Raw genomic sequence first — 25,575 nt, 5'->3', positions numbered from 1 at the left:
AGACTGAGCAAGTGTCCCAGATGAGGGAGATCGGGGAGGCAGGACAGCCAAATGCGGTGCAGGGTCCGCATGGGGTCCTTGGCCAAAAATGGTCCTGGGTGGGACAGTGGGTGGAATGTGAATATGGTCTGTGGATTGCTTAATAGTGCCATGTTCACATTAGTAGAGGCTGGAAGATGAGGACATCTGTACTATTTTTGCAATTGTATTGTAAGACTGAAGTTGTTTCCAAATAAAAAGAAAAGAAAAAAACCCAAAAGTGACAGCATGATTTTATAGGATTTCAAAATCTTTTATTGGGAATGTCATGTATTAATCACTTCGGGAAATTGCTATCTTAACAATACTGAACCTTAAAAACTAACAAACGAACAGCACAGAGTTTATTTTAAAGCTTTGGGAGTACAATCAGCCAGTAGAGGCGCTGCCTTTTGGGGGTGAGCAATGAAGAGGATCGTCGTCCAAAGTCAACAGTGCTGACTGGAGAGAGGTCAAGCTGAACTAATTACACAAACCCTGGACCTGCTGTCCTGATTGCAAAAGAACCCAAATGAGCATTTACAGAAACACTCAGCAAAGCCTGAGAATCTCACAAAAGTACACACACAGTCAAGGCGTCTGCAGAGATGCGCTCTGGAGTTCCTCCAGCGGAATGAAGAGGCAGGTCAGCTAGCCCTTGGGGCTCAAAGCTAGCTTCAGCGTCGTGGGTACTTAAGCCAGGGATGTCCAGTGCTTGAGCAAGATGCAAATTACTGACGACTCCAAATGACCTAATGAGGGAGACCCTCCAGCTGGCTGTGTGTTTTACCATAATCCCTAATCCCCAAATTTGCGGTTTGGCATGCACTCGAATCTACAGATGCCCTCCCTCACACAGCCTTCATTAACGCTCCTCAGGAGGACATTCTAACCTTTTGTAGTTTGTCCATTACTCAAATAATCCCCCCACTGACCTAACAGAAGAGGGGGAAATCTTCACGATTCCTGGGAACTAGGAAAAGGCACCATCCAAGCCCCTAAAATCCTTATGATTTATAATAAGAAATGGCACCAGAAAAAAACTGAAATAAGGGAGAGGTGGCCCATCCTACCCGCCACTAAACCTCCCAGCGGGGGCTGCTGATGTGGTGGTTCAGGGGTGAATTCCAGTCCCGCGGCAGCCCCATTGGGGTCAACCTCACCATAGACAACGGCCCAAAGGCAGAGGTGGGGAGGGGGCTCTGGGAGCAGAGCCGGATATTCTCCCTCAGCTGTTCATGCTGTCTGGTCAGCAGGCCCTGGGAGACAAGGCTCCATGTCCCCAGCTGACGGTAGATGGCCCCAGCTGATGTCCGGCTGTTCTAGCACGAGACTCGCAGGTCTGTGCCGCCTTCTTCTAACCACAGTTCCTACTTGCACATCAGGTTACAGAAAGAGGTCAAGAAGTCTAAAATTCCCCACTTAAAAACAAATCAATCCGGGATTGATTTCCCTCTGTAAGGCTCAAAAGCATTGAACACTCACCAGTTTCTGCAGGCAAAAATATGGAGACCAGTCAGCCCATTTGGGGTAATCAAATCTCTAGAAAACAGAGGTATTTTAATAAACAGAAGAAACTAAAAAATGAAAAGAACCTAAGTGAAGACATTTAAAATACATATTCAAAGTGAGATTTGATGAGATATTCTTTCCTCATGACTGTTTAACTAATGCACTTTGAGAAAGAGAGAGAATTCTCAGAGTAGTATGAGCCCCACTAAATTACCAATGAAGGCTGAAGGCAAAATAAAGACCCATTAACATTTAATCAATTAGAATATTGTCTTCCACAGGTCCTTTTGGGACCAGAAAAATGTGCTTAGGAATAAAATTCAGCAAAAATAAAAGGAAATCTAAGGAAAAGGACACATTATTCTCAAGAATCAATGGAAATAAACCAGAAAAGTGATGAGTAGAAACTTCAGGATACGAACGATGAGACAGGGACATGGAGAGTGAAAGGCAACCCCACGGATGGGAACAGAGACTTGCATGATGTACGTGGGGCAAAGGCTTGTCTCTGGAACATATGTAGAGCTCCTGAGAATCAATGATAGTGAAACAGTAACACCTACCCAATAGTAAAATGCTCAAAAGACTGCAAAAAAAATGATATCCAATGACCAATAAACATGAAAAGATGCTCAACTTCATTGGCCATTTGGGTAGCAAAAATGAAAATCACTGTGAGATTATACCACACATGCACCAGGACTACAATCATAAAAATTTAAAAACAGACAATACGAAGTGTTGGCAAGAACATGGAACAACTGTGACTTCCTGACGCTGCTCACGGGAGTGTAAGTGATGCAACAACTTTGGAAAACACACACGTTGGACAGAAACCCTTGGACCAAGGGTTCGGAGCCCCAGGCCTGGGCTCTGCCAACTGTTACTAGGAATGTGTTGGGCTCTGTGCATTGGGAACCTGTAGAAGCGGTTGGTGTAGTGCCAGCCAGGGTCCCAGCAGGAAACAGACACCACTCCCAAGCTGGGTAATGTGAAAGACTCAATAAAGGACAATGAACAATGCGGGGCCGTGTCTCCCAGCTGCCACATATGGGCTAAGCCTGCAGCTGAAATGGGCACTGAGTCCTGAGCAGTACTTCTCACCATCTGATCTCCCCCAAGGGAGTTGTGTCCTTTAAGGTGGAGTTGAAACTGGATTAAGTTACAATGGATCACAGGCGCTTCCACCAGGGGGCACTGTGAGAGTGACACTGAAATTGGGACTACTGTCATTTTGGGTTCTTCATGCCAGAGGACCAGTGGGCAATGACAGGGATTGCCCTATTGACATATGAGCCAGGTCATTCTTTGTGGCGGGCACTGCCCTGTGCTCTGCGGGGAGTTTAGCAGCCCCCCTGCCTGGGAACACTCCATGTCCAATTGTGACAATCTAAAATATCTCCAGGCATTGCCAGTGAGCCCCGGGGACAAAACTGCTCCTGGGTGAGAACCACTAATCTAGGGTGTCATCCTTAACAATGGGGACAAAAGCCAAGGTTTTGGACAAATAAGCTTAAGTTCTGGTAGTCACAAAATGCCTTTGGTTTGCCTCATAATAGGGGTCTGTTTTACTGCTGAGCATCTAATGCCCGTGAGGTTGGGATTCCAGGTCTGTCTTCAGGTAACTACTTCCATTGTCCAGGGTGACTTCACCAGACAACCTCAGGGAGGGGGAGGGGGACAACCAGTGTCCTTGGACTGAGCTGGGTCAGGCGCCAGTGAAAAGAGCCTTGTTTCAAGACCTCGCCCTGAGAAAGCAATCTGGGGGAAGCGAAAGGGAGATAAAGCTCACACTCACTCCCCACAGAGGGTCTCTCTCTCCCACATTCTCCTGCTTTCACCTGGTCCGGCTCCCACTCCCCTCCGCGCCCTCCCTCACTGGTTCCGAGGAAGCGCCACATCACGGCTTTGGCACTTGGTTCGCTCCCCCTTCCAGCCGCCTCATGCCTCCATGAGTCACAGCCTCTTGTTTATTTAACCACTTCAAGCAGCTGGGTTCCCTCCAGGCCTTTCTTGGGCAGCAGGACCTGGAGTGGGGATGGGACCGGGTGGGAGAGAAATGCAGGCTCCTTCTCACCTGGATGGAGGAGGGAGGAGGATGGGAGGAAGAGTCCTGGAAACTGCATGCTTCCCTGAGGACAGGGCCGGGTGCCCAGCCCAGGAAGCCCACGCACTGTGCCCCCACCCACATACATCGCCCCTCCTCACCCACACCTGCCAGGAAGCGGATCTGAGTGTCTGCCCCCAGGAAAGGGGAGCCAGCCAGCACCCCTCCAACTGATCCCTCGGACTCATGGTCAGGAGCTTTGGGGGTGTTTCCTCAGCTGGAGGGGCTCAGAAATCCCAGGACAAGGGCAGTTTCAGGGAAAGCCTGTGGGGGCCTCATCTGAGGTTCAGGCAAGGATCCCAGAAGGGGGCGAGGGGCAGGAACCCTTCCCTATTGACTTCTGTTAATACGTTTTAAGGCAAAGGGGAAAGTAGCCCCTTTTAGCAGCCAGAAATGTTCAAATTAGGTTTAACTGCTTCCCAAAGGAGCTTGGATCCTGTGACTTGTGAGGTCGGATGAGAACACGTCTGCGGCGTCCTCTCACCAGCCCAGCTGCCCTGAGACTCTGGGGCCTCCCGCTTCCTGCCGTGGCCTGCACTGCCCACCTGCGGGACACCGGCTCCAGGGGAAGCAGCCAGGAGAGGCCTCTGCAGGAGGGAGGCGACCCACATCCTTACTTTCTCCTGGGGACTGCTCAGAACAGGCCTCGGCTCCAAGTGAGGGGCGAGGGTGGGAGGCTGGGGTCAGGCCTGTAGCTCGTCATATGTGACTCCAGTGACCCTGGCAGACGACACAGCTCCAGCCTCTCTAGGGACAGCATGCTGTCCCAGGCAGCAGGCACCCCTGGGAGGAGAAAGCATTCCCGTGGAAGCTGTCCCTTCTGCTGGGGGCAGGGTGGGGGACACAGACACAGCTGTCAGGAAAAGTGGCTTTTAGACTCAGTTTTATAATATTCGGTTTCAGTTCCAAAGGAAATGGAGAAAAAGAACAGAATGGAGGGGCAGTGAGCCTGGAAACTAATCAATATTTAATAGGGGAGTGGAGTGCGGACACGTGAGGGGGAGGGGACTCATAGGAGACCCCAGCTCTGCCTTCACACCAGGGGTGCCTGCAGACCAGTCAGGCCTGACTCGCGTGGGTGTGGGGCAGGGACCCAGAGGTCCTGGACAGGCCTCAGCCTCCCCCAGTGGAGAGGACTGACTGATTGGGGTCCAGGTGAGTGTGAACCACCCGCCCAGGAACTGGCCTGGGGTCAGGCGCTCCACCCGTGTCCCCTCATGGCTCAGTGAAGTCACATGCCCTGGTCCCATCATTACACACAGGTTCATGGCCTTCACAGGCCCTGCAGCCCATGTGTGGACCCCAGGTCAGAGCCCAGGTCCACACAGGATCCCTTATAGCCCTCGAAGTGAAGCCAGGGCTGGAGTCTCGGATGGGCTGGGCCCGAGGATGGGCTCCAGCAACCCCCCGCCACCCTATGAGCCCACACCTGCCCCCTGCCCTTGCCCTTCCCTGAGAGCATCTATCCAGGGAGGGTGCCCGAGGCGGGCTGCCCTTCGATGGGGACAGGCAACAAGAGTACAAGGACAGGAGGATCTGTAGGTGGGAAAGGCAAGTGAGACAAGTACATTTGGGTAAATTATTATAGGTGGGTCCTCTTGTGCCTTTAGGTATGGACACAAGTTCACGTGCATGTGTGTCTACATTAAATAGGAGCACACCTGAATGTGGGCCACAGAAGAGTGGCTCTAGGGTTACACTTCCAACTTGAAAGAAACAAAATCTCATTTGTGGAAGACCAACTTTGTCAATTAAACAAGCCCTGACCGGTTTGGCTCAGTGGATAGAGTGTTGGCTAGAGGACTGAAGGGTCCCAGGTTCGATTCTGGTCAGGGGCATGTACCTTGGTTGCGGCGCGTCCCCAGTGGGGGGTATGCAGGAGGCGGCTGATCAATGTTTCTCTCTCATGGATGTTTCTCTCTGTTCCTCTCTGAAAAAAAATCAATATAGGCTTTGCAGTTTCTTCAGGGGAGTAGGAAATCAACCTAAGGACTTGTATGCATGCATATAAACATAACTCATAAGCACAGACATGGGGGGTGATGGTGAAAGCATGTGCTGGGTAGGGCAATGGGGGGAAAAGGAGACATATGTACTACTATTTAATATATTTTAAAAAATAAAAAATAAATAAAAACACCAGGTCTAGCTTTTTCTGGAAATGTTGAGGAAAGCATTTCTCCACTTGGGCACGTGGCTGTCAGTGTCAGAAGGCTGCAGTCCCTCCAGGACCGACAGGAAGGCAGTGTGTGCAGATTCCCAGCTGTGTCTAGACCAAACTAGACACGGAAGATAATTCAGTCTAAACCAATGCTTTTGAAAAATGGGAAAGCCTTCAGTTAATTTTGTGTGTTTTTAAACATATTTTTATTGATTTCAGAGAGATAGAAACATCAATGAGAGAATCATTGATCAGCTGCCTTCTGCACGGCCCCCACTGGGGATTGAGCCCACAACCTGGGCATGTGTCCTGACCAGGAATCAACCAGAGACCACCTGGTTCATAGGTCAATGCTCAACTGCTGAGCCACACCAGCTGGACCAGTTACCTGTTTTTAATTTCAGAATGGGTTTGCAAGTGCCGAAGGTTCTAGGCATATTTTGGAGTAAACTGAAGGATTAGTGTCTCCAGGCAGCCTCTGCTCCCTGGAGGCAGGGAGTTGTGGACCTGGGCGGAGACATTGCTGGTGTCCATGGCAGTCCCTGTTCTCAGTTGCAGCTTCTGGTTTCCCTCATGAATGAAGGCTAAGAGTTCACGGGGAGGGAAAGGGTGGGGAGCAGGGCCAGCTTGCAGTAATGTGGGCGGGTAACACGAAGGCTGGTTTTATCCAATTTCTTTAAGCAGGGGAGACCTGGAGACAAGGGAAGGGATGTACGACTCCCTCAGACCTCCACTCAGCGATATACCCACGAAACAAGGTGCCCTCAGCATCCTAACCCACACGTCCTTGCTCCCCACAGGCCCCTCTGTGCCACCAGGGAGGTTGCTCCAGGCTCAGACAAGGGTGCACAGGCAGAGCCCGGATGGCAGACAGCCGAGGAGGGTGTGTGGCTGCCACTCAACCCCTTGGAGAAACATGACTGGTCAGATGGGTGGAGATTCCTGAGGTATTTACATTCGCTGCTATGGACTGAACATTTTGAACTAGGGCTTGCAAGATGTCCATTTTCTCTTTGAAACTTGCTGTCTAATCAAGCACTGCTCTCTGTGGCCCTTCTCCAGCCGTGAAGACTGACTTCTCTGCAGACTGCCTTTAGGTGGGTCAGAAAACCCAGTGGTGGGGAGGTAGGATGGTGCTCAGTGGCTGCACCACAAGGAGGTCTGGCTCTGGCTGAAACATTTCCTTTCGACAACCCAGTGTTAACCCTGTGTTTGCTTCTCATCAGAGCCCTCTGCTACCGCGAGGGAGGGATGGTGGACAGAGAACAGCCCCGTGCAGATCCCCGCCCTACAACAGCAGCTTGGGCCACATGAAAAACAGGCATGGCATCCAAACAAGTATTCAGCCAAGATGCTAAACACTGAAGCCTGCTGATCGTTTGAAATGGATTCATGTTAACAGTGCCACAGGCAAAACTAAAGCTGCTGAGGACACATTCCCACATTTCCATCCAGTCTGTGTGTCACGGGGAAATAAATGGGTCCAGTCCTGAGTACAATCTGCTAGGAACCGAGATTTTAAGGGCGGCATCCAACAGGCATACGGGTGCCAGATGGGAGCTGGGATTTCTTGGGCCATTCTCCTTTGACACCATTCACCGCCAGCCTCACACTTCAACTGTTTTTCAGTCATGGTATTTAAGGGACACGGGACCCCTGTAGGTGGGTGTTTATCACTCTGTGGATTGTCGTGCATGGGGGCACTTTGCAAGCTGTCCTGGGTTGCTCCTCTCAGAGGCTGGACACAGGCGTACAGATCACGAGAACATGATTAAATCAATGTTGGTTTCTGGCGATTCCCTCCATCATGTGACTCAAGTGGAAAATGGCCTGGTTCCTTTTATTCAGAACACAACCCTTTCCTCCAGCCCCATCCAGGAGGAAAATCATGACTCATGCTCAGGACGCAGATGCCCTGCTCAGGTGGGCGCAACGAGGTGATCACTAAAGTTCACTCTTTACTTGAAAAGATGTGTGAAGGAATCCTGGCTTCCCACTGTGTCACCTGACCCAAGAGAACGTCATCAACCATTTAAATGAAGAAATTTTCCATCCTGGCTTTAGTTTTAGCTAAAATTACACTGCTTTCCCACTACATTTTGAATGCGTCCTTCACTGAGAGAAGCAGCACCAGCGGAAGGTTATTGCTTTGCCTGAGCGTAAAAAGGACTGCATTACCCCAGGTTATTAGCTCCATCCAAAAGGCAGCCCTCCAGCTCCGCCAGCGGCAGCGCTGTCAGTGGCTCCGTGAGGAACCGAGGCACAGCACTAACTGACAAGGACACACTCCAATTCATTGGCTGCTCCAGCCCATTAATAGACGCCTTTTCCCCTGCTTTTCAATGCAGTTTATTTGCAGCTTGTTTTTAAAAACCCCCAATGCTTTGAAAGCTAGAAGACTACTGGGCAACTGCTCGTGTCTCCTGGGACCAGGTCACTGTCCGTAATGCAGTCAGCGCTGGGCATTCTCCCAACAGCCCTGGTGAGTGGTTATGTAACTGGGTTGCAGCATCTGACTGCTAGGCCTCTCTCTGTGTCTGAGACATCAGACCTGCCGTGTCACATGCTCTGCTCACCCGTGGCTGGTCCAAACTGAGCTGCGCTGGAACTGAAACCCACGTGGGATGGCAGAGATGCAGCACGAAGAAAAGAATCTAAGATACCTCATTAGTAGTTCTGATATTGACGGCATGTTGAGCTGATAATGTTTTGGACTGGGCTGATAAAATACGTTAAAATTAATTCTATGTTTTCCTTTTTCACTTTTCTATTGTGGCCACTAGAAAATTTAAATTCCCTATGCGACACCTTCTAGTCCCATTGGACAGCGCTGGTCTTTTCTAACCTTCACGTGATTCTGCTGTTGGAGGCAATGAACACAATCCTGCTAGGCGACAGGCCGACATTTGAGGACGATTGCCATCCCACTCCATCATTCCTCCTCATGCTGACAAGGACTCCTTCTATGGCACGTGTGTGCGAAAAAACATTTATCAAAACTTAGAAAATGACAAAATGGGTGTAAACTTGCTGGACAATTTTTTAATAGCCTGTTGACTTTCGATGGGCTCCCCAGGGATGGAGCCTTGATTTGACGGGGCTGTGAACATCTGGCACCTTATCAGTTGTGGCTCTTAGTTTACTAGTAACATGGAGAAACTCAAGTGCTGTTCTTATAACCTTAGAGGCAAAGGGAACATTTTGTGAACAGATCTCTTAAAATGAGTGAAAACAGGAGTCATGTAATTTCCACTATACAGGTCATTTCTAGTTTAATTAAGAAACTCCTATTTTAAGAGAGACAGTGATAAACTAGAATGTCAACAGAAAAACCAGGATAGTGAAATTTCTAGAAACTGCCTTTGATGAAACAGTTGAAGAAATCAATTAAATATTTATTGAACAAATGCAAAATAAATGAACTCGAGGGTGTTTTAACCTGAAAATACAATAAACAACTTCAAATATTCAGAGGGCTATCACACGAAAAAGGAAAGACTTGTTCAGTATTTTTCCAAAAGGCAGAACTGAACCGAGGGATAAACACAGCACCCAGCAGGCTGCAGTACAGCAGTACAAAGTGTTACTCATCTCAATAGCTTCTTCCCAATACACGTTTCCCTCTCTGAGAAGAAACAGCACAATGTAACACTTCTCATAAGCGTCTAAAGTGTCTCAAGTCCCACTTCCACGGCAAGCCCTCACTGCCAGCAACAGATGCACTCACACTAAGGGAGGAACCCAACAATCTGGTTCACTAAGGAAACGTCTGTTCCTCATCATCCTCTATCAGTGACTCGCAGGAGCGGAGGAGAAAAGAGAGCATATTCTCCAAAGAGGGTGCGTCAGGACCACCCCCAATTCAGACAACGGCCCCGGGGACAGCCTTCCTCAAACCAGATGGGATAGCACCGGGTACGGGTGGGACAGACACTGCCATGCACTGTGCTGCGTGAGGCGGGGGGCTGCACCTACAAGTCCCAAATATAGGCTGACTGCGTCGTCCTGGCAGCCTCACCCACACTGCCAGCTGCCACCAAAGGAGAACTGTCTCACCACTACTCAGCATGATGTGCAAGGACAAATATATAACATGCTTTATATTACATCTGTATTTTATCACATACTCAGTATGGAGCGCTGAGGTGCTTAATCCATCCAATAAACTGAAATACAAAATTACATTTGTCAGGATACGGAACGCAGATGAGGTGTCATCGTAAAGCAGATGAGGCGTCAATTTTCGAGGAAAGCCACGTAATCGGTGAGCCTGGCGAGCTGCTGTTCGTTGGGGATCGGCGGAACTGGGGCAGGCTCTGGGCATGCAAGAGTCACAAAGTTAGTGTCCAGAGTAACACAGCTTTGGTTCTGCACCCCTCCCCCGCCACGCCGCTTCAATTTTACATTAAGAAAACTTTCCCAGATTTGCCCTGACTTTGCACATCTGAAAAATGAGCCAAGAAGTCTTGAACTTTATGAGTTTTCCCAAACTGGGAGTAAAGCCCGTCAGTGTGTTGTTACTGAAGCTAACATGCAACATCCCTTTGAAGAGAACACAGCTCCTTGGAATGACCCCTACCCACGTGACATGTAACTCCACGGATGAACCACCGAGTGCTTCCCAGGCGAAAGCACTGCTCTGGGAGGCTTCAGTGTCGATGAAGGGAAAACACAAAGACCACACTGTCAGGGTTCCACTCTGGCTTCTCAGGTGGCAGGTGGCAGCTGGGATGCTGCTGAGGCCCCATCACGGCTTCCCCTCCTGACACTAAGGTGGCTCCACGGCTGGGCCCCAGGGCACTAGCGCTCAAGGTGAGCTACAGAGGGGAACCCACACGTTCACTCTTACAACCACGTGTATTATTATCAATACCAAATAAAGAATTTAATCTCTTTACAAGGTTAGAACTAAAACAAAATAAAAACTACAAAAAAAAATGAAGAACAATGAAATGTATTTAAATGAGCGCATGAGAATACATACCTGATAAGGGAATAAACCTGTTAAAGGAGACATCCAAGGCCCCTGCAACTAAATAAGCAAAAGATAAAGTCCACTCACAGAAGTCATTACAAGGAATTTCCACACACACGCAGTAATGCCATATGCATGTATGGCCACTATTTGTCAACAGAGATATCACTGCCCTCTATTTGACTCGCTTCTCTTGTCCTCCAGACCGCTGGGCCTGGCTTCCCCCTGCACCCTCGCAGGGCTGAGCACCCTGACATCTGCACAACACTCGACTGTGCAGCAACATCAGACCGGAGGTCAGTGCTGAACAGACTGCAAGGGCTGTGAGGCCGCTCTCACCCGGGCAGCAAGAAGCCTCCTGGTCAGTGGAAGGAAACCAGGGTAGGACCGGGCCTGGCCCGAGCAGAGAGGAAGGCGGAGGGGCTGGGAGCTCACACTGAGACAGCACAGCCAACGCATCTAATTTAAAGCCTTAAAAGGAAGACCAGGTAACGTAATTGTGTGAATGTGGAAGGCACTGAAAGTCTTGTTTAGAAGAGTCTACGTGTCTAAGTACAAGAGGAAAGGGGAACATCTGAGTATTGAAATAACTTCCTAAGGCAACAGTTTAGACAGTAAGGACAAACAGTCAGAAATGGCTCCATAAATGAAAGAATGGGAGATTAATATTTAGGAAAAGTTAGGTTGTAACAGGAATTATAAAACACCCACATAAAATAGTTTTTTGTACAAGAGATACATTTTTAATAATTAAGGTAAAACTAGGTGACTTTTAAGATCCTTTCCACCCCACATGTCTGTCATTCTGTATTTAATATGTGATTTATTTTCGTTTTGCTAGTACAGCAGAATCTTCTATCAAGTTACTCAAATTTAATGTCTGAAAACTAAAGCGGTCCCAGGGAGTTCCATGCTGTGCATATGGGTGAAGAGCTCCACCTACCTGGCTTTTTGGGCATGACCATTCTTGTGGTGGAGTCAGCTTGCCATCCTTGCTCCAATATCCCTAAAAACGTGTATTTAACACAAAAATGAAGAAATAACTTTTGAAGTTTTTATTTTGTTTTAGTTCTAACCTTGTAAAGAGATTAAATTCTAATAATACACGTGGTTATAAGAGTGAACGTGTGGGTTCCCCTCTGTAGCTCATCTTGAGCGCTTATTCTCAATGGCATCACTTTTTCAGGAGACCTGACACATGTAGTTTAACCTGTCACATGCAGTTTTACTAGAAATATATGCTTACAGTGTTCTCATGTAATCTTAATTTTGAAACATTTGTGGGACAGGTCAAAGCTTCCTTTTATTTTATCAGGCTGGTATAACCACTAATAGATTATGTGTTTTCTACGAAGTACTATGGTATTAACATGATCAGTTATTAAAAACAGATACAAGAAAAACTTACATGGTACTTTATGTAATCATTGTATCAGTAATAACAAAGGTGATGGAACCATACAAAGAACAGCTGACATGTACAGAGAGCTGACCAGTACGCACATGGTAGGTGCTTTTATAGGATTTTACATCATCACAGTAATAGCTCTCTGAAGTGCACATGCAACCATAATTAAACAGATGTGCAAAATGAACTAGGGCAGTGGTCAGCAAACTGCGGCTCGCGAGCCACATGCGGCTCTTTGACCCCTTGAGTGTGGCTCTTCCACAAAATACTGACTTCTGCGCATGGGCCACGAAGTTTCAACTGCACTGTACGTGTGTGCCCGCACGTGGTATTTTGTGGAAGAGCCACACTCAAGGGGTCAAAGAGCCGCATGTGGCTCACGAACCACGGTTTGCCGACCACGGAACTAGGGAATTCCGGTAATTTGTCCTAGGTCCCATAGCTGGCACGGGTGTGGGACCACACTTCTACCGAGTATGGGCTCTGGGGTACAGCATTTATTGGATTTCCAGAAAAGAGTCAAATAAATAAATGCTTGCTTGAGTAAGTAGTGGTAAGATTTCCTCTGAGAATTTTCATCACCCTGCTTCCAAGGGTCTAGAGCTGTGCTAGGCCTTGGACATAGAAGGATAAGATGTGATGCTCGACGGAACTCGGTTTTGCCGGAGAATGCAAACGTCAATCATTATAAAACAGCGCCACACAGCGTGTGCAATGTTCTATCTCACTCCAGCACGGGAGAAACAAAAATGCAGAAGCACATCTGGGGACCAGTGGGCAGGAGTGGGTGCCAGCTCCCAGGGTAGAGGGATTGGTAAAATCGTGAGGGAGAAGATGGGCTGGAAAGGGGTGCTGGGATGAGTCCACCAAGTCAGAGTGAAGTGGGATTTCTAAATGAGCAATGAGTCAACTCTTCTCTCTGGCTAATTTGGTGGCATTGGCACTTGCCCTGGTCATGACCATGTGGGTATTCACATACTGTGCCTGCCATCAAGGCATCTGCTGCCCGGCCCTGCTGGGTGCTGGGCTGCGTGCTTCATGTCACCTCTAAAAACATGCACAACGAACACCTCCATTTTCCACTTTCCCTGAAGCAACAAGTAGGCCAACCATACCTTTCACAGCCTCTTCCACAGGGAGCCCGACAAACGCTGCGAAGTCGTCCGCGATGATCGAGGTGTATGCCTGAGAGACCAGGGCGAAGGCCCGTCTCCTTGTTGCCTCTGTGTGGGAGCAGAGGGTGGGCAGTGACCAAAGAGCTGACGTTTTTAAAAGGCGTAATTAAATGACATTATTGTTCTTGTCCAAATGTTGTGAGACTAGATCAACCCAAAGACTTCTGTTCATTGTATAAATTTATAAGAGTCAACCAGGAAGACTGGAAGCAGGTGTTGGGGGTGGGGGGACGGAAAGATGGAGGCAGGGACAAGTTTCATTAAGTCTCATCAGGCTTTTCATCTTTGCGCATCTATGCACTTGATTGATTAGTTATAAAATCTAGAAGTTGGAAACATCACCTATGGAAGGCTGAGGTTGACCAAGTCCAAAACACAGTCTCTACTTTCAAAAAACTGGTTTAAAAAATCTAAACCCCTACCTTGAAGTTATCAGAGTATTACCAGATTTCATTTTAGTAGCAAAAAAACCTGACCAGAGCAATTTCAATCTAGAATTAAAAGACAGTGATGCCCTGAGCTGTCGATGTCATCACAAGCAACATGAAATGAAGCCGCATGATTATAACAAATCGAAGAAGGAGTTCTGAAAACTGCCCCATTAGCAGAAAATATCTATTTTTAAAACACATCACTGCCTTATTTCAACACTGCAGCACTTAGGGAACAAGTCTAGTCTAATTTGATTCTTAACCACAAAGCAACACTACCTCTAAGTGCTTCCATGATCGGCTGGACCGTCTCAGACCACTGGTGAGCGTTGATGGTCGTGTAGATTCCAGGGAAATCTCTCTGCCAGATTCTCTGTCCTACTGACCAAATGCCCCCAAGTTCAGAATTTGCCTGCAATAAATATTGTCTTTGAGGATAATCACTATGCAGATTCATTAACAACTGTATCTTAAAACAATTCAACATTTCTTTTAAGAGATGTAATTACCTTTTAGCTTGATACTATAAAAAAGGTTTGTAAATGCTATGAACAGTAAAGTCTATTTATGTTTGATATATTTTATTTTTTGTTAATCCTCACTTGAGGATATTTTTCTATTGATCTTTAGAGAGTGGAAGGGAGGGAGGTAGTGGAAAAGAGGGAGAGGAAGAGGGTCAGGGAGAGGGGGAGTGAGAGAGTAACACCAATGTGAGAGAGGAACATTGATTGGCTGTCTCCTGCACGTGGGATTGAACCTGCAACCTGGGTATGTGCCCCTGATCAGGAATCGAATCCAGGATCCTTTGGTGCTTGGGCTGACACTCTAACCAGTGAGCACACCAACCAGGGCTGATATAAATTTTGATTGTAATAGCAAGTTAAGGCATGAGCATGCTGTCCAAAGAACTAAATCTTAGAATTATCTTAAATATTGTTTTCAAAAGATGTATTTGATTAATACATGTATGTAATACACAGAATATATAACTGATATATATATATTTAAACTATGTTTTTCTTATTGATTTTAGAAAGGGAGAGGAAGAGACAGATAGAAACATCAATGATGAGAATCACTGATTGGCTACCTCTTGCACGCTCCCTACTGAGGATGGAGCCCGCAACCCAGGCATGTGCCTTTGACGAAAATCAAACTCGGGACCCTTCAGTTCACAGGCCGACACTCTATCCATGAGCCAAACAAGCTAGGGCTATATATATATATGAATATATATATATATATTTTTAAGCACATAAGTAATAGCAAAATGGCTAATAGCACAGAGTGCCAATCTAAGATGTCTAAGGCTAAAGTTGCCAGTAACCTCATGCACATAATTGATGGCTGTTCTTTATTTAAGCCCATGAAGCTGGAGGAGCATTAACAGAATGACCCGGACAAGAAGAAGGAGTGACACTACTAATTTGGTCTGCTGCTGAATACTGATAATCAACAAAGGATTTTGGGTGGATTCTTGGTAATTTTCTGAAATTTTCACTTCACATTCATGCTAGACACAGTGAACTGCTTGAAAGCAAAAATTTACTTCATTCCACTTTGGTTATTAAGAGGTTATTTCATCTAATCTCTTACCCAAAATAAGAAACTTAAAATCTTAATTAGCAAAAATAATCTTAATTTTATGAGTAATCACCATTTTTAGATTATCCTTACAAACATTACCAGGTTCAAGTAAGTCCCGTAATAGAAAGCTGCATAAATTAGTTAAAAAACAACAGACACCAGACCTCTATCCAAACTGGCTCAGTTGTTTACCCGGTTAAGTGACACATGAAATGTCTCAAGAAATCTGACCATCAGGAGCTGAGTATACAGACTGGTACATCATCCAAGGGAAATTAAAATTTCTGATTAGAAGAATTTGAAGATCTATTTTTAAACTTTAACACTGGTTTAATAACAATTTCTGTGAACTATTGGGAAAGAAAACAAACTTTTATGAGGTGACCATTTAAATGAATGCTGTTACTGCATTAAAGTAGAAAAATAGAAAGGATACTTACAGATTTTATAGCAGGTGGTATTCTTTTCCAAAGATATCTTGCATTATTCCTAATTTTCACCCCCCAAGAAAAAATAAGCAATAAAAAAAAAATCACCTCAGTAAATGTTTAAAATTCTAGATCCCAATATGAACATACAGAAGTATACTTTAAAATAGTCTATAAAATACAAAGTAAAATTTAGTTTTACATGAATTTGCCCAGGGAAAGTAACAGTTTTCCAAATTAAAAAACATGAAATATATTTAACAGAGTAATATTTTGCCATTTGTAATAAGTTAATTTTAATTAATAATCCAGATCTTAAATTAACAACAGTACACTACAAGCACAAAGATTTAAGCTGAACTGCCTAAATGATTTCTCTATAAAAATAAACTAAAATATATATTTTTTAAGCTCTGGCGTCCCTTGACAACACATGCAGTACACATGCTGTTCTCCTTGTCACCTCTCCTCCCACCAGTGGGCACAGAGCCACCAAAACTTCAAGGCAGTTTTTAAGAGTTTGGAAGCCTGAACTACAACAAACAAAGGATGACAAGATTACAATAAATGAAACATATAATTTATGTGATATGTGTGTGATAGAAATCTGGGTTTAGGTTTTTAAAAGATACGAAAAAAAGTTTAGAAGAATTTAAAACAAAATTTAACAGTAGTCATCGATGGGTCATAGAACTCTGAGTTCCTCCTACCCCTTTGCAGTCATGCTTTCTGACTTTTCTTCAACAAATATGAATTAAGAATAATTAACAAGGAGAAAGCTTTCAAGAAACCTCACACATGTTGGCAATAAATTCCTCTTAGTCTTCTCAACCTTCCCTTTCAATTTCTCTTGGTCTATTGATTACATGTGAAGTTAAATAAATGAAGGTAATAAGTTTTATAAAAAGACAAAAAAGGAAAGATCAATAGGATTAAAGCAATTTGAAACTGACATTGTAGTTTCTAACAACAAACTGGAGTGCTTTTTAGGTGTATGTAAAACAAATGTAGTCTAAAATAACTCAGCCTCATCACAATTTATGATTCAGTATTTGACACAGATGTATTAAGTATTATAATAAAAGATACAGCTCCTCGTGCCCATGTTTTAGTGATGGTATTTTAATGCATGTATTCTCTATAACCTTGAAGAAATTGCTGCTCCTAGCTTTAATAAAACGTACTTACATGTCATTATGGAGCAGATATAAAGCTAGAAGCTGACCATACACTGGGGGTGTAGCAATTCCTCCAGGTGCCTAGAAGGCCAAAATGAAAGAGAATAACCTCATTTACATTTATTTTAAAACCTAGAGTATTAAGTTGAATGTGTTGTCGGCAGTGACTGATCTCTTCAGTGTCTTTATTTGAACGGGAATATTTAAATGGGATCCTTTTCTCAGATCTCAAATTCTTATATAAATTATCTTACTATTATAAGAAACAAGTATTTCCAACAGATTCCTAAAGCATGATGATTCTGCCCATTGTATCAAATATGTTGAATATCTAAGTAAATGAGTAACAAACAGAAAAACATCACAGTTGAGTTAGACATTGCTAACCTCACTCAACTTTCATTCATTTAAAAAATCGATTGTGTCTAATAGTAAGCAGCTGTTGTCTCCTTTGGCTAATATTTTCATACATGCTTTTTTAAGTGCCTTTCTAAAATAAAACCTTAACTTTAATAGCTGGATGGTGTAACTTTCACCTCTTATTGAAGACAAATCGGTAAACTCGTCTGCCAACATATGGGACCAAAAAGGGCTTCCTGAGCTAAAAAAGGTTCCCATGGTTACACCTTCGGTCTGTGTATGCGCGTGCACACATCTTGAACAAAATCCACATCCCTCCGCCTGCCCCCTCCACTGGGGGGTGGGGGGAAATGTTTTAGTAACACGAGCAGCACAGTGGAGGGTGTAGGAGCAAAGATGAGCAAGATTTTCGGGCTCATTAGCTAAAGACGAACAACCAAAGGTCCCAGCGAGTTCGGGCGGCTGGGCCTGGGTCCTTGGCCATCCGAGCAGGCCAGGGATCCAGACTCCGCACGCCCAGCTCCCGCGCCCTCCCGGCGCCCACGCCCAGCCCAGTCCTCGACCCGCAGGCCCCGGGCCCGGTTACCCTGGAGACCAGCGCCGCCCGGGGCCCGGAGACCCCGCGGCTTCTCCCCGCGCTACGCTAATGGTTACCTCGAGTTCCTGGTTCTCGCACTGATCTAGCAACTTTTTGAAACTAAAGGCACCTTCTGCCATGACGGCCACGGGCATCTTCCCTGCCGGTCCCACTCCTGCACCTTCCTAAAGAGCAGACCACAGGCTGTCTGGCGGGGCGTCGCACAAGTGATGACGTAAGCCGCCGTCGCAGCGTGGGCCCCTACGCAGGCGCAACGTCGGTCCTGGCGCGTCGTAGGTCGTCGCGGCTGCCGGGCAGTGGTCGCCGCCGCTCTGGCCGGCGCTCTCGGTGCTCTGGAGGACTGGCCCGGCCTGGAGGGAAGTTCCGCTGTGTGTGCGTGACCAAACCCTGGCGGGGAGGGCTTCGGGCCATGTTTGGGGGCTAGTCGATGTCTCTCTCCTCTTTGAGGCTTGACACACGCAAACGTAAAGGTCCAAAGCGGACCTTTGGTCCTGCTCCCACACCTGCTCCTCCCCCCTCTGGAAAGGGCACACTGTCCTTCCACGTGGGGACCCCACATCCGGGGCAGCCGCCCGGGACCACCGACTTGGATGCTGCGCTCTGCAGACCTGCCCACCTGCCTCCCTCCAGGCAGCCCCCACGCTGCCAAGCGGCCACAGGTTTTCTGAAACATCAGTGTGTGTTTTAGCACCTGTCCTACTAGCACTGCCCACTTTAGGCTTTAAGAAAGGACTGAAAGGAAAGAGACCTTCTCTTTCAAGCTATGTCAATGTTATAATTTCAGAACAATCCAAGGAACACATCCACATACTGCACAGAAGTAGAGTAAGTAATAATAAAAATATTTTTGCAAAAGTTCTGAAAGGGCCCGGAGATAAGGGCAGATAAATGTTAGGGGAACTTTGGAGGCATAAAGAAAGTTGTAGAAAATGATGGCTGTGAAAGATGCCCAGAGTTTATAGATAAAGCCGGGGAGAGTGAGGGCAGGGGATGAGGTGAGCCCCTCACCTCCATGAGTTCCTTCTGCACCCGTAAAACCAAGGTAACATCCAGGCTGCTGGGCAAGGCTGCTCTGAGGATTGAGTGAGGTCAGTCTTAGTCGGTCCGTGTCGGGGCTAATTCATGGAGATTACTGTTAATGCGATGAAAGTAGCCGGACGAAGGCTAGTTTGGGATGTTCCTTATTCACACAGGGTTTGAAGACATATAGTTTTAAATATTTGATAAATCAAACATTATACTTAAGTTTTCTGGAGGTAAAATGGTTCTGAAGAAGTAGCTTTGAGTTTTCTTCTCTTCAAAATTGAGGGCGAAAGGCAGGTGTGGCAGGAGTCTGGGGTCCGCCTGGGTGCGACCTCAGACCTCCCCACCAGGGGGTGCAGCCGCACTGTGTAGGATCTTAACTTCCCTCCTGTGGAAGGACCGTGGACCCGCCTGGGTGGAGCAGTTAGATACAGGCTTATTTCGTCTGGGTTTTTAGCTCAGGGCAGTTAATTCCTCCTCAAAATTACTTTCTCAAATGGAAACCTGGGGCGCTGTGCTTTTGACAAGCCCCTTTCTATTTTTCTTAAAAACAAATGATCAACAAATTTATGTGTGCCAGAAAAATACACTTAGGATACAAGAGCAATAATATAGACTGTGAGAGAGTATTGGCATCGTCTGCTTCAGCCTGAATCTGAAATATGGGGGAGTCGGTTTCAGGATGTCACAGAATCTGGCTGGTTAATCAGATCACGTCCCCTGCAAGACAATTCTGCCATTAGACAAATAAATTTCCTACTTCATAATGTGTTTTGCATAGGAGCCATTCTGTGTCCGATTTTTTTTGACACTTTAATGTTTTTTATTAATCCAGACTCTTATCACGTTTATGAAATCTTAGAAACAAAGGACATCTTGAATTATCCAGGCATGCAGTGGTAAAATTTTTTTCTGTGAACATATGTTAATATAGAATACTTATACCTAACAAAACTCTGTTAGAGTTCCCAAATATAAATATAAATCCCATCAAATACTATTTTAGGTATATTACCTAGTTTGTGTTGGTCTCTAAAATAAGAATCGCATTTATTTGTGATTTCTTCGTAGTAGTAGTAGTAGTAGTAGTAGTTAAGGTATTCTATGTCCGATTTTTAATATTTTACATTTTTGTAAAACACAAAAGGTAAAATGTCAATGAGGGAGAGTTAGAAGAATCTGTAGAAAATGGTAAAATATGTCCAGTACACCATGTTAATGAGGTTTCCTATTAGTGTCATCCTAGTCTATCGTATATAATCTAGCCTCACTGGGAGCTGCATAAATCCTTTTGGGGAACAAGGCTATATAAATAAGCCAACATTGTTAAAATATCCACTTTATTTTTTCCAGTTAGTCAATCGTATGGGAAATATTATATGATATAGGTGACATCTTAAATGCTGGAAAGTGATTGGCTTTCTAATAAATGTTGCTGAAGCAAATAACCACACTCAACCCATACACAACAGTAAATTCCAAGTGAATTAGAAATATAAATGCAAAAAATGAAGCCACGCAGTTCTAGAAAATAACACCAGTGAAGTCCTCTGTGGGGGGAGCTTTCTCTTTGTGACTCAAAATCCACATTGTAAAAGAAAAGACGAATAAAGGCATAAAATGAGCCAACACATAAATATTGAAAAGATTCCTATGTGTGCCCGAAATCCCACATGCAACACTGAAAAATCCAACTTGGAGGATGATATTTTAATACAGACCAGAATCGCAGGGCCGATTTCAGGAACATACGAAGAGTTCTAAAAGACCGAGGAGAGCCAGGTGCAGACGGCCACGTTGGTGGTGGTCTCCTTCCTCAGCGTCTCCAAATCCCCCTGGAAGAGAGGCCAGAGCCACTGGACAGAGAGATGGAAACCCTCAGAGACCGTTTACAATGAAACCGGGTCACAACGTGTTGGAGAGAACTTCAAAATACACGCAGACGGAGCCGACCACGGAAGCACAAAGACACGTGTGTTTTTGTCTGCAAGAAAAAGCAGATGAAGCGGCAGTGCATCGGAATGACCCACGCAGAGGAAAACGCCAAATAGCCATGGTTGTCACTATAAGCGCAGAAGGAGGATTTGGGCTGAGGAAGCTTCGGTCTCCCCGAGGGTGTGGCAGCGGTCCCAGGTGAAGCTGGGGGCAAGGGGGAGGGCTGGAGCTGCTCAGACCTGTTGACTCTCATGATGGACCCACAGGGACTTGCTTCCAGGGTGGGACCCCGAGCCCAGGAGAAAATGCTGGGAGTGGAGTAAACATTTCTCAGAGAGGAGACAGTTGAGGAACAGGAGAGCGGGTCCAGATGCAACTGAAGGAGGACACAGAGCCAGGAACTTTCAGAATCCAAGCTGCCGTATGTTTAAAACGCTCCCCACAAATAACAGCGAGAGGGCTCTGAGGATTTGAAAAGCTGGTGCGAGCCACGATTCCTTCTAAACGGTCATGAAAACCGCGTCACAGAAAAATGAGCAACGGAAAAGGACTGAGGGAAGTCCTGGGTGAGTTTCAGGTAAAAAACCGAGGGAAAAATACCAAAGCCCTTTAGGAAAATGGGAAAGATATGAACAGGGCGCCCACAAAATGTACACATCAACACATAAGAAAAAATGTTCGACTTTATCCCTAACGAGAAACAGATACTGAGACACCGTTTTCACGTATCAGGTTGGCAAAAAATCAAAAGTTGGACAACACACCGTGTTGCCCAGGGTGGAGAACAGGTGCCCCTATGTACTGCTGGGGGTGGAGGAGCAACGAAGTACCACTCTGGAGGGGAACATGACCCAGGACATCCAAACTACAGATACACTCACAGCACTGGGCTGAATAGTATCCCCCCAAATTCATGTCCAACTGGAGCCTGCATTTGTGACCTTGTTTGGAAATGGGGTCTTTGCAGAATGTAATTACGTTAAGATGAGGTTGTGTTAGATTAGGGTGGGCTCTGATCCAATGACCAGTATCCTAAGAACAGACCCAGACACACAGGGAGAAGGTGACAGCTGGGGTAGAGATGGGAGTGCTGTGCCTATGAGCCAAGGATTGCCGGCAACCCAGGAGCTGGAAGAGGTGACGGAGGATGCTCCCCTAGTGCAGTGGTTGGCAAACCGTGGCTCGTGAGCCACATGCGGCTCTTTGGCCCCTTGAGTGTGGCTCTTCCACAAAATACCATGTGCGGGCATGCACGTACAGTGCGATTGAAACTTCGTGGCCCATGCGCAGAAGTCGGTTTTCAGAAAGGAGATAGACGAAACAAGTATACAAGATGAGTGTAGACAGGAGAGTTGGAAGGGGCCAACCTCAGCAAACGTACCTCAATCAGATTGAGGATGTTTTTAGCAAAGGCCAGCTTAGGAGTACCCTAATTAAGTTAATAACAATGTACCTACCTATATAGTTTAAGTTTAAAAAATTTGGCTCTCAAATTTCAATCATTGTACTGTTGATATTTGGCTCTGTTGAATAATGAGTTTGCTGACCACTGCCCTAGTGCCTTCCTGGAGGGCATGGTCCTGCCAGAATCTGGATTTTGGACTTCTAGCCTCCAGAACTGTGAGAGAATCCACTCAGGGGGTTAGAACCTCAGAGTTTGTAGTACTTTGTTGCAATAGTCCGGGGCAATGAACACGTGCCCTTCAGTCAAACAATGTCACCTCTAGGAATTCATCCTGAAGACACCTCAAAGGGTACAACAAAGAATACACACAATCTCATTCATTAGGGCATTGATGGAAGATCGGTTGACACTTAAACTGTGGCACTTACTCTTAGTGGAATGCTCTCTAGAGCTACACAGCTCTGCAAAGGGATGAAGAATGCCGATCTGAGCTGCGGGACTGACTCCACAGGTGGTGCCACCAACCCATCACTCGCCCTACACACATGAGGGAGCTGCATGGAACTCGGCTGGCACACGTCTTGCTTCGTCAATAGAACACAGGAGCAAATGGAGCCAGTTCTTTCTGCGGACTGGCATCTTCTACCTTCTCTCCCTTGGGGATCACACAACAGATGGGGAGCCGACAGGAAATATGGCCGGTGCCTCCAGCAATGTCAGAGGGTGTCACGATCCAGGCCATGGAAATCATGGTCTGTTTGGCAGGTCTGGCTCCCAGGGAAGACAAGAAGGCCTGATTCTCTTGGCCAGGGGTGGGAGGTGTGGGGAGGGGCTTTTAAAGTCATTCAAGTCCTCCGTTCCCACTCTCTCCCACCCAAAGTGGCCTTCAGATTGAATGCTGGTTCCCAGGAAGCCAGCACCGGCAGAGAGGGCACCATGCGCCAGTGTCTCCGAGCCGTGGATGGACTGTGGTTTCCACCTCCCTCATCCAGGGGACAAGCTGGCGAAGCCTTCTGATTTCAGAGTGCCCGGTGATGTAGCTCAGGCAGAGCAGATGGTCTTCAATAGCATTCGGTACAGATTTAATGGTGGGGTTGGGGAAAAAATAAAATTACTTCCACAAAGTGGCTCGGCTGAAGTGGCATTATGTGTACGATGATAGGACTTTGATTTTGCTATTTTGTTAAATAGATATCTAATTGCAGAATTTAAATGTAAGTGCCCTGCCTAGCGGGTGTCAGTAGCTGACTGTAAGAAGGGATTTGGTTGGCCTTTATCCTTGGTTCCTGGGAGGTAAATAAACTTTTGGAAATTCCCGAGTGATGGGAGTGTCTTTGCTTTCCTGGTGGGCCCCTTGGACCACACCTGGAAGTCTGTGCCAACGAGCTGACTCACGGGGGCCATCATACTCTGCACTAATGAGATGGCTCGGGATGCAGGCTGCCCGGGCCAGGAAGACCAGCGATGTGATTAGAGAGTTGGGCTTTGAGCCACATGCTATCAGCACGACATCTGGGGGCCGGTGGGGGCTGGAGGTGGAATTTAATCATGCAGGTGATGATTCAATCAATTCTGCCTTGGTAATAAAACCCCAATAATCTCCGGATCCTGAAACTCTGGGGAGCTCCCTGGCTCTGCAGCACCGTGAATGCTGTCATACATCAGCAGCGACAGCAGGGTGTGGCATCCCGGGACCCGGGAGCTTCCAGTTCAGAACCCTCCCAGCCCCAGATCTGCTCCCCGGGTCTCTGTCCTTGGTTGGTTCTGACATAGCCTTTTGCTGTAAGAAATCTGTCCTTGTACGGTTAGTGCTTTTCTGAGTTCTGTGAGTCAGTTCAGCGAATTATCAAGCCCGTGGGGGACTGTGGGGACCCTTGGGACTGTGGGGACCCCTGGGTTTGTAGAGAGCTGATCTGAGTGAGTGTGGTCCTGGGGACCCCCATCTTGCAGCCGCTGTGTGAGTCATGGCTGGTGGTTGGAGGACTGCACCCTTCACGTCCAGTTTGGCAAAGCCTGGGTGGTGATGAAGAATGAGAGGTGGGAAAGGCAAGAAGGGAAGATGGGGTGACCATGTGGGCGGGGGGAGGCTGGGCCAGCGGATAGGCTGGTGGCCTGGAATAGGCTCCCACGTCCCTGTCAGGCCTCTGCATCTGCTGGGGGGTGGCGGCAGTGGGCGAGACCTGGCCTGTGCTTCGGGTGGGGGCCTGTGGGGCTGCTGGGGTGCCCTCACAAGTCTGTGCTGGTGGGGAAGGATTGCTGGATCGTCCTGGCCCAGCTGACCCACCGGGCGGGGGTAGAGTCTTCCAGGGGCCACAGATCCCAGACCCAACGCACAAATCAGTGACAACAACTGAGCTCAGGGTACAACCAGAGAGAGGCCCTGTCCCTGCAGGTGCCGGCACGGCTGCTTTTCCATTTGGGCGGCCGCCCTGCCCGGGCCAGGAGGTCTGGCCACTTAATTTTCAAATCACGTCAACAAGTATCCATGAACGGCCTCTCTGGTGGCTAAGAGAACAGTAGGTGGCTAAGGAGTCATTCCCCGCCTCCGTGGGCTCTGGCACCCAAGTGGTGCAGTTCCCTGAACGGGAAGCCACCGCAAGGAAGAGTCAGGGTCGGCACAGATGGCAGGGACGCTGAGCCCACGGAGCCTTGACAGGACACGTGGAAATACTGAGGTCCTGGAGGGACACTTAGGGACTGGCTCTTCTGAAAGCTGGGTGGGCACAGAGCGGAGCACAGAGGAGGTCTCCCAGAGACAGACCCAGGGAGGTGTGGCTGAAATGCCCGCCAGACCATCTCCACCCAGGCGGAGGCGATGGAGAAGTCCGGCCTGGGAGCCGCTTGCGGGCCGGCTACCCAAGTCAGTGGGGTCACTCACGTCAACACAACCTGGCTTTCCTTGTCCAGCCGCTGCCTCCGTTTCCTCTATGTTGGTGCACTGGCAGGCGGCCCTCCCCTCGGATTACAACAGCTCCTGCCTTCCTATCTTAGGTTCAAGTGCAGCAGGAGGTAGTCCCACTGGCTTGGGTGCCCAGCAATAGTCACTGTGATGCTGGTGAGATGCTCTGATTGGCTAGACCCAGGTCATGTGACAGCCCCAGGCTAGAGACCAGGTGCTTAGAGGCCAAGTCTGGATGGCGTCTCCAGAAGTAGGGAGAATGGGTGCTAGGTGTCCCAGTCAACCAACAATGACGAACACTCACAGGGCCCCACCTCACAGGGTTGTGGAGCGGCTCAGTGAGTTAGTTATACATGTGAAGTGCTCGGAGCAACG

General features: G+C 47.2%; 1 protein-coding gene across 5 annotated transcripts; it reads right to left on the bottom strand.

Moving 5' to 3' along the window:
* Nucleotides 1–663: 663 nt before the first annotated feature.
* On the bottom strand, nucleotides 664–18,178 carry COPS8 (COP9 signalosome subunit 8). 5 transcript variants are annotated; one of them, XM_015561887.1, is made up of 9 exons: nucleotides 17,995–18,178; nucleotides 16,991–17,061; nucleotides 15,815–15,863; nucleotides 14,067–14,199; nucleotides 13,297–13,404; nucleotides 11,717–11,779; nucleotides 10,774–10,830; nucleotides 6,582–6,592; nucleotides 664–675 (listed from the first exon to the last, which is right to left on the bottom strand). In XM_015561887.1, the coding sequence occupies exons 1-9, from the start codon at nucleotides 18,070–18,072 to the stop codon at nucleotides 670–672; spliced, it is 576 nt and encodes a 191-aa protein (XP_015417373.1). In that variant the 5' UTR covers nucleotides 18,073–18,178; the 3' UTR covers nucleotides 664–669. The 5 variants fall into 5 exon arrangements, with proteins under 5 accessions (XP_015417373.1, XP_015417372.1, XP_006760529.1 ...); XM_015561886.1 differs by lacking the exons at nucleotides 664–675; nucleotides 6,582–6,592 and adding an exon at nucleotides 9,048–10,114 and having other exon boundaries at nucleotides 10,783–10,839; XM_006760466.2 differs by lacking the exons at nucleotides 664–675; nucleotides 6,582–6,592 and adding an exon at nucleotides 9,048–10,114 and having other exon boundaries at nucleotides 10,783–10,830; nucleotides 17,995–18,177.
* Nucleotides 18,179–25,575: the final 7,397 nt, after the last annotated feature.

This window comes from Myotis davidii, unplaced genomic scaffold, assembly GCF_000327345.1.
Source record: "Myotis davidii unplaced genomic scaffold, ASM32734v1 scaffold370, whole genome shotgun sequence".
NCBI lineage: Eukaryota > Metazoa > Chordata > Mammalia > Chiroptera > Vespertilionidae > Myotis > Myotis davidii.
The sequence above is the reverse complement of the archived record's forward strand: the minus strand, read 5'-3'. Positions and strand labels throughout refer to the sequence as shown.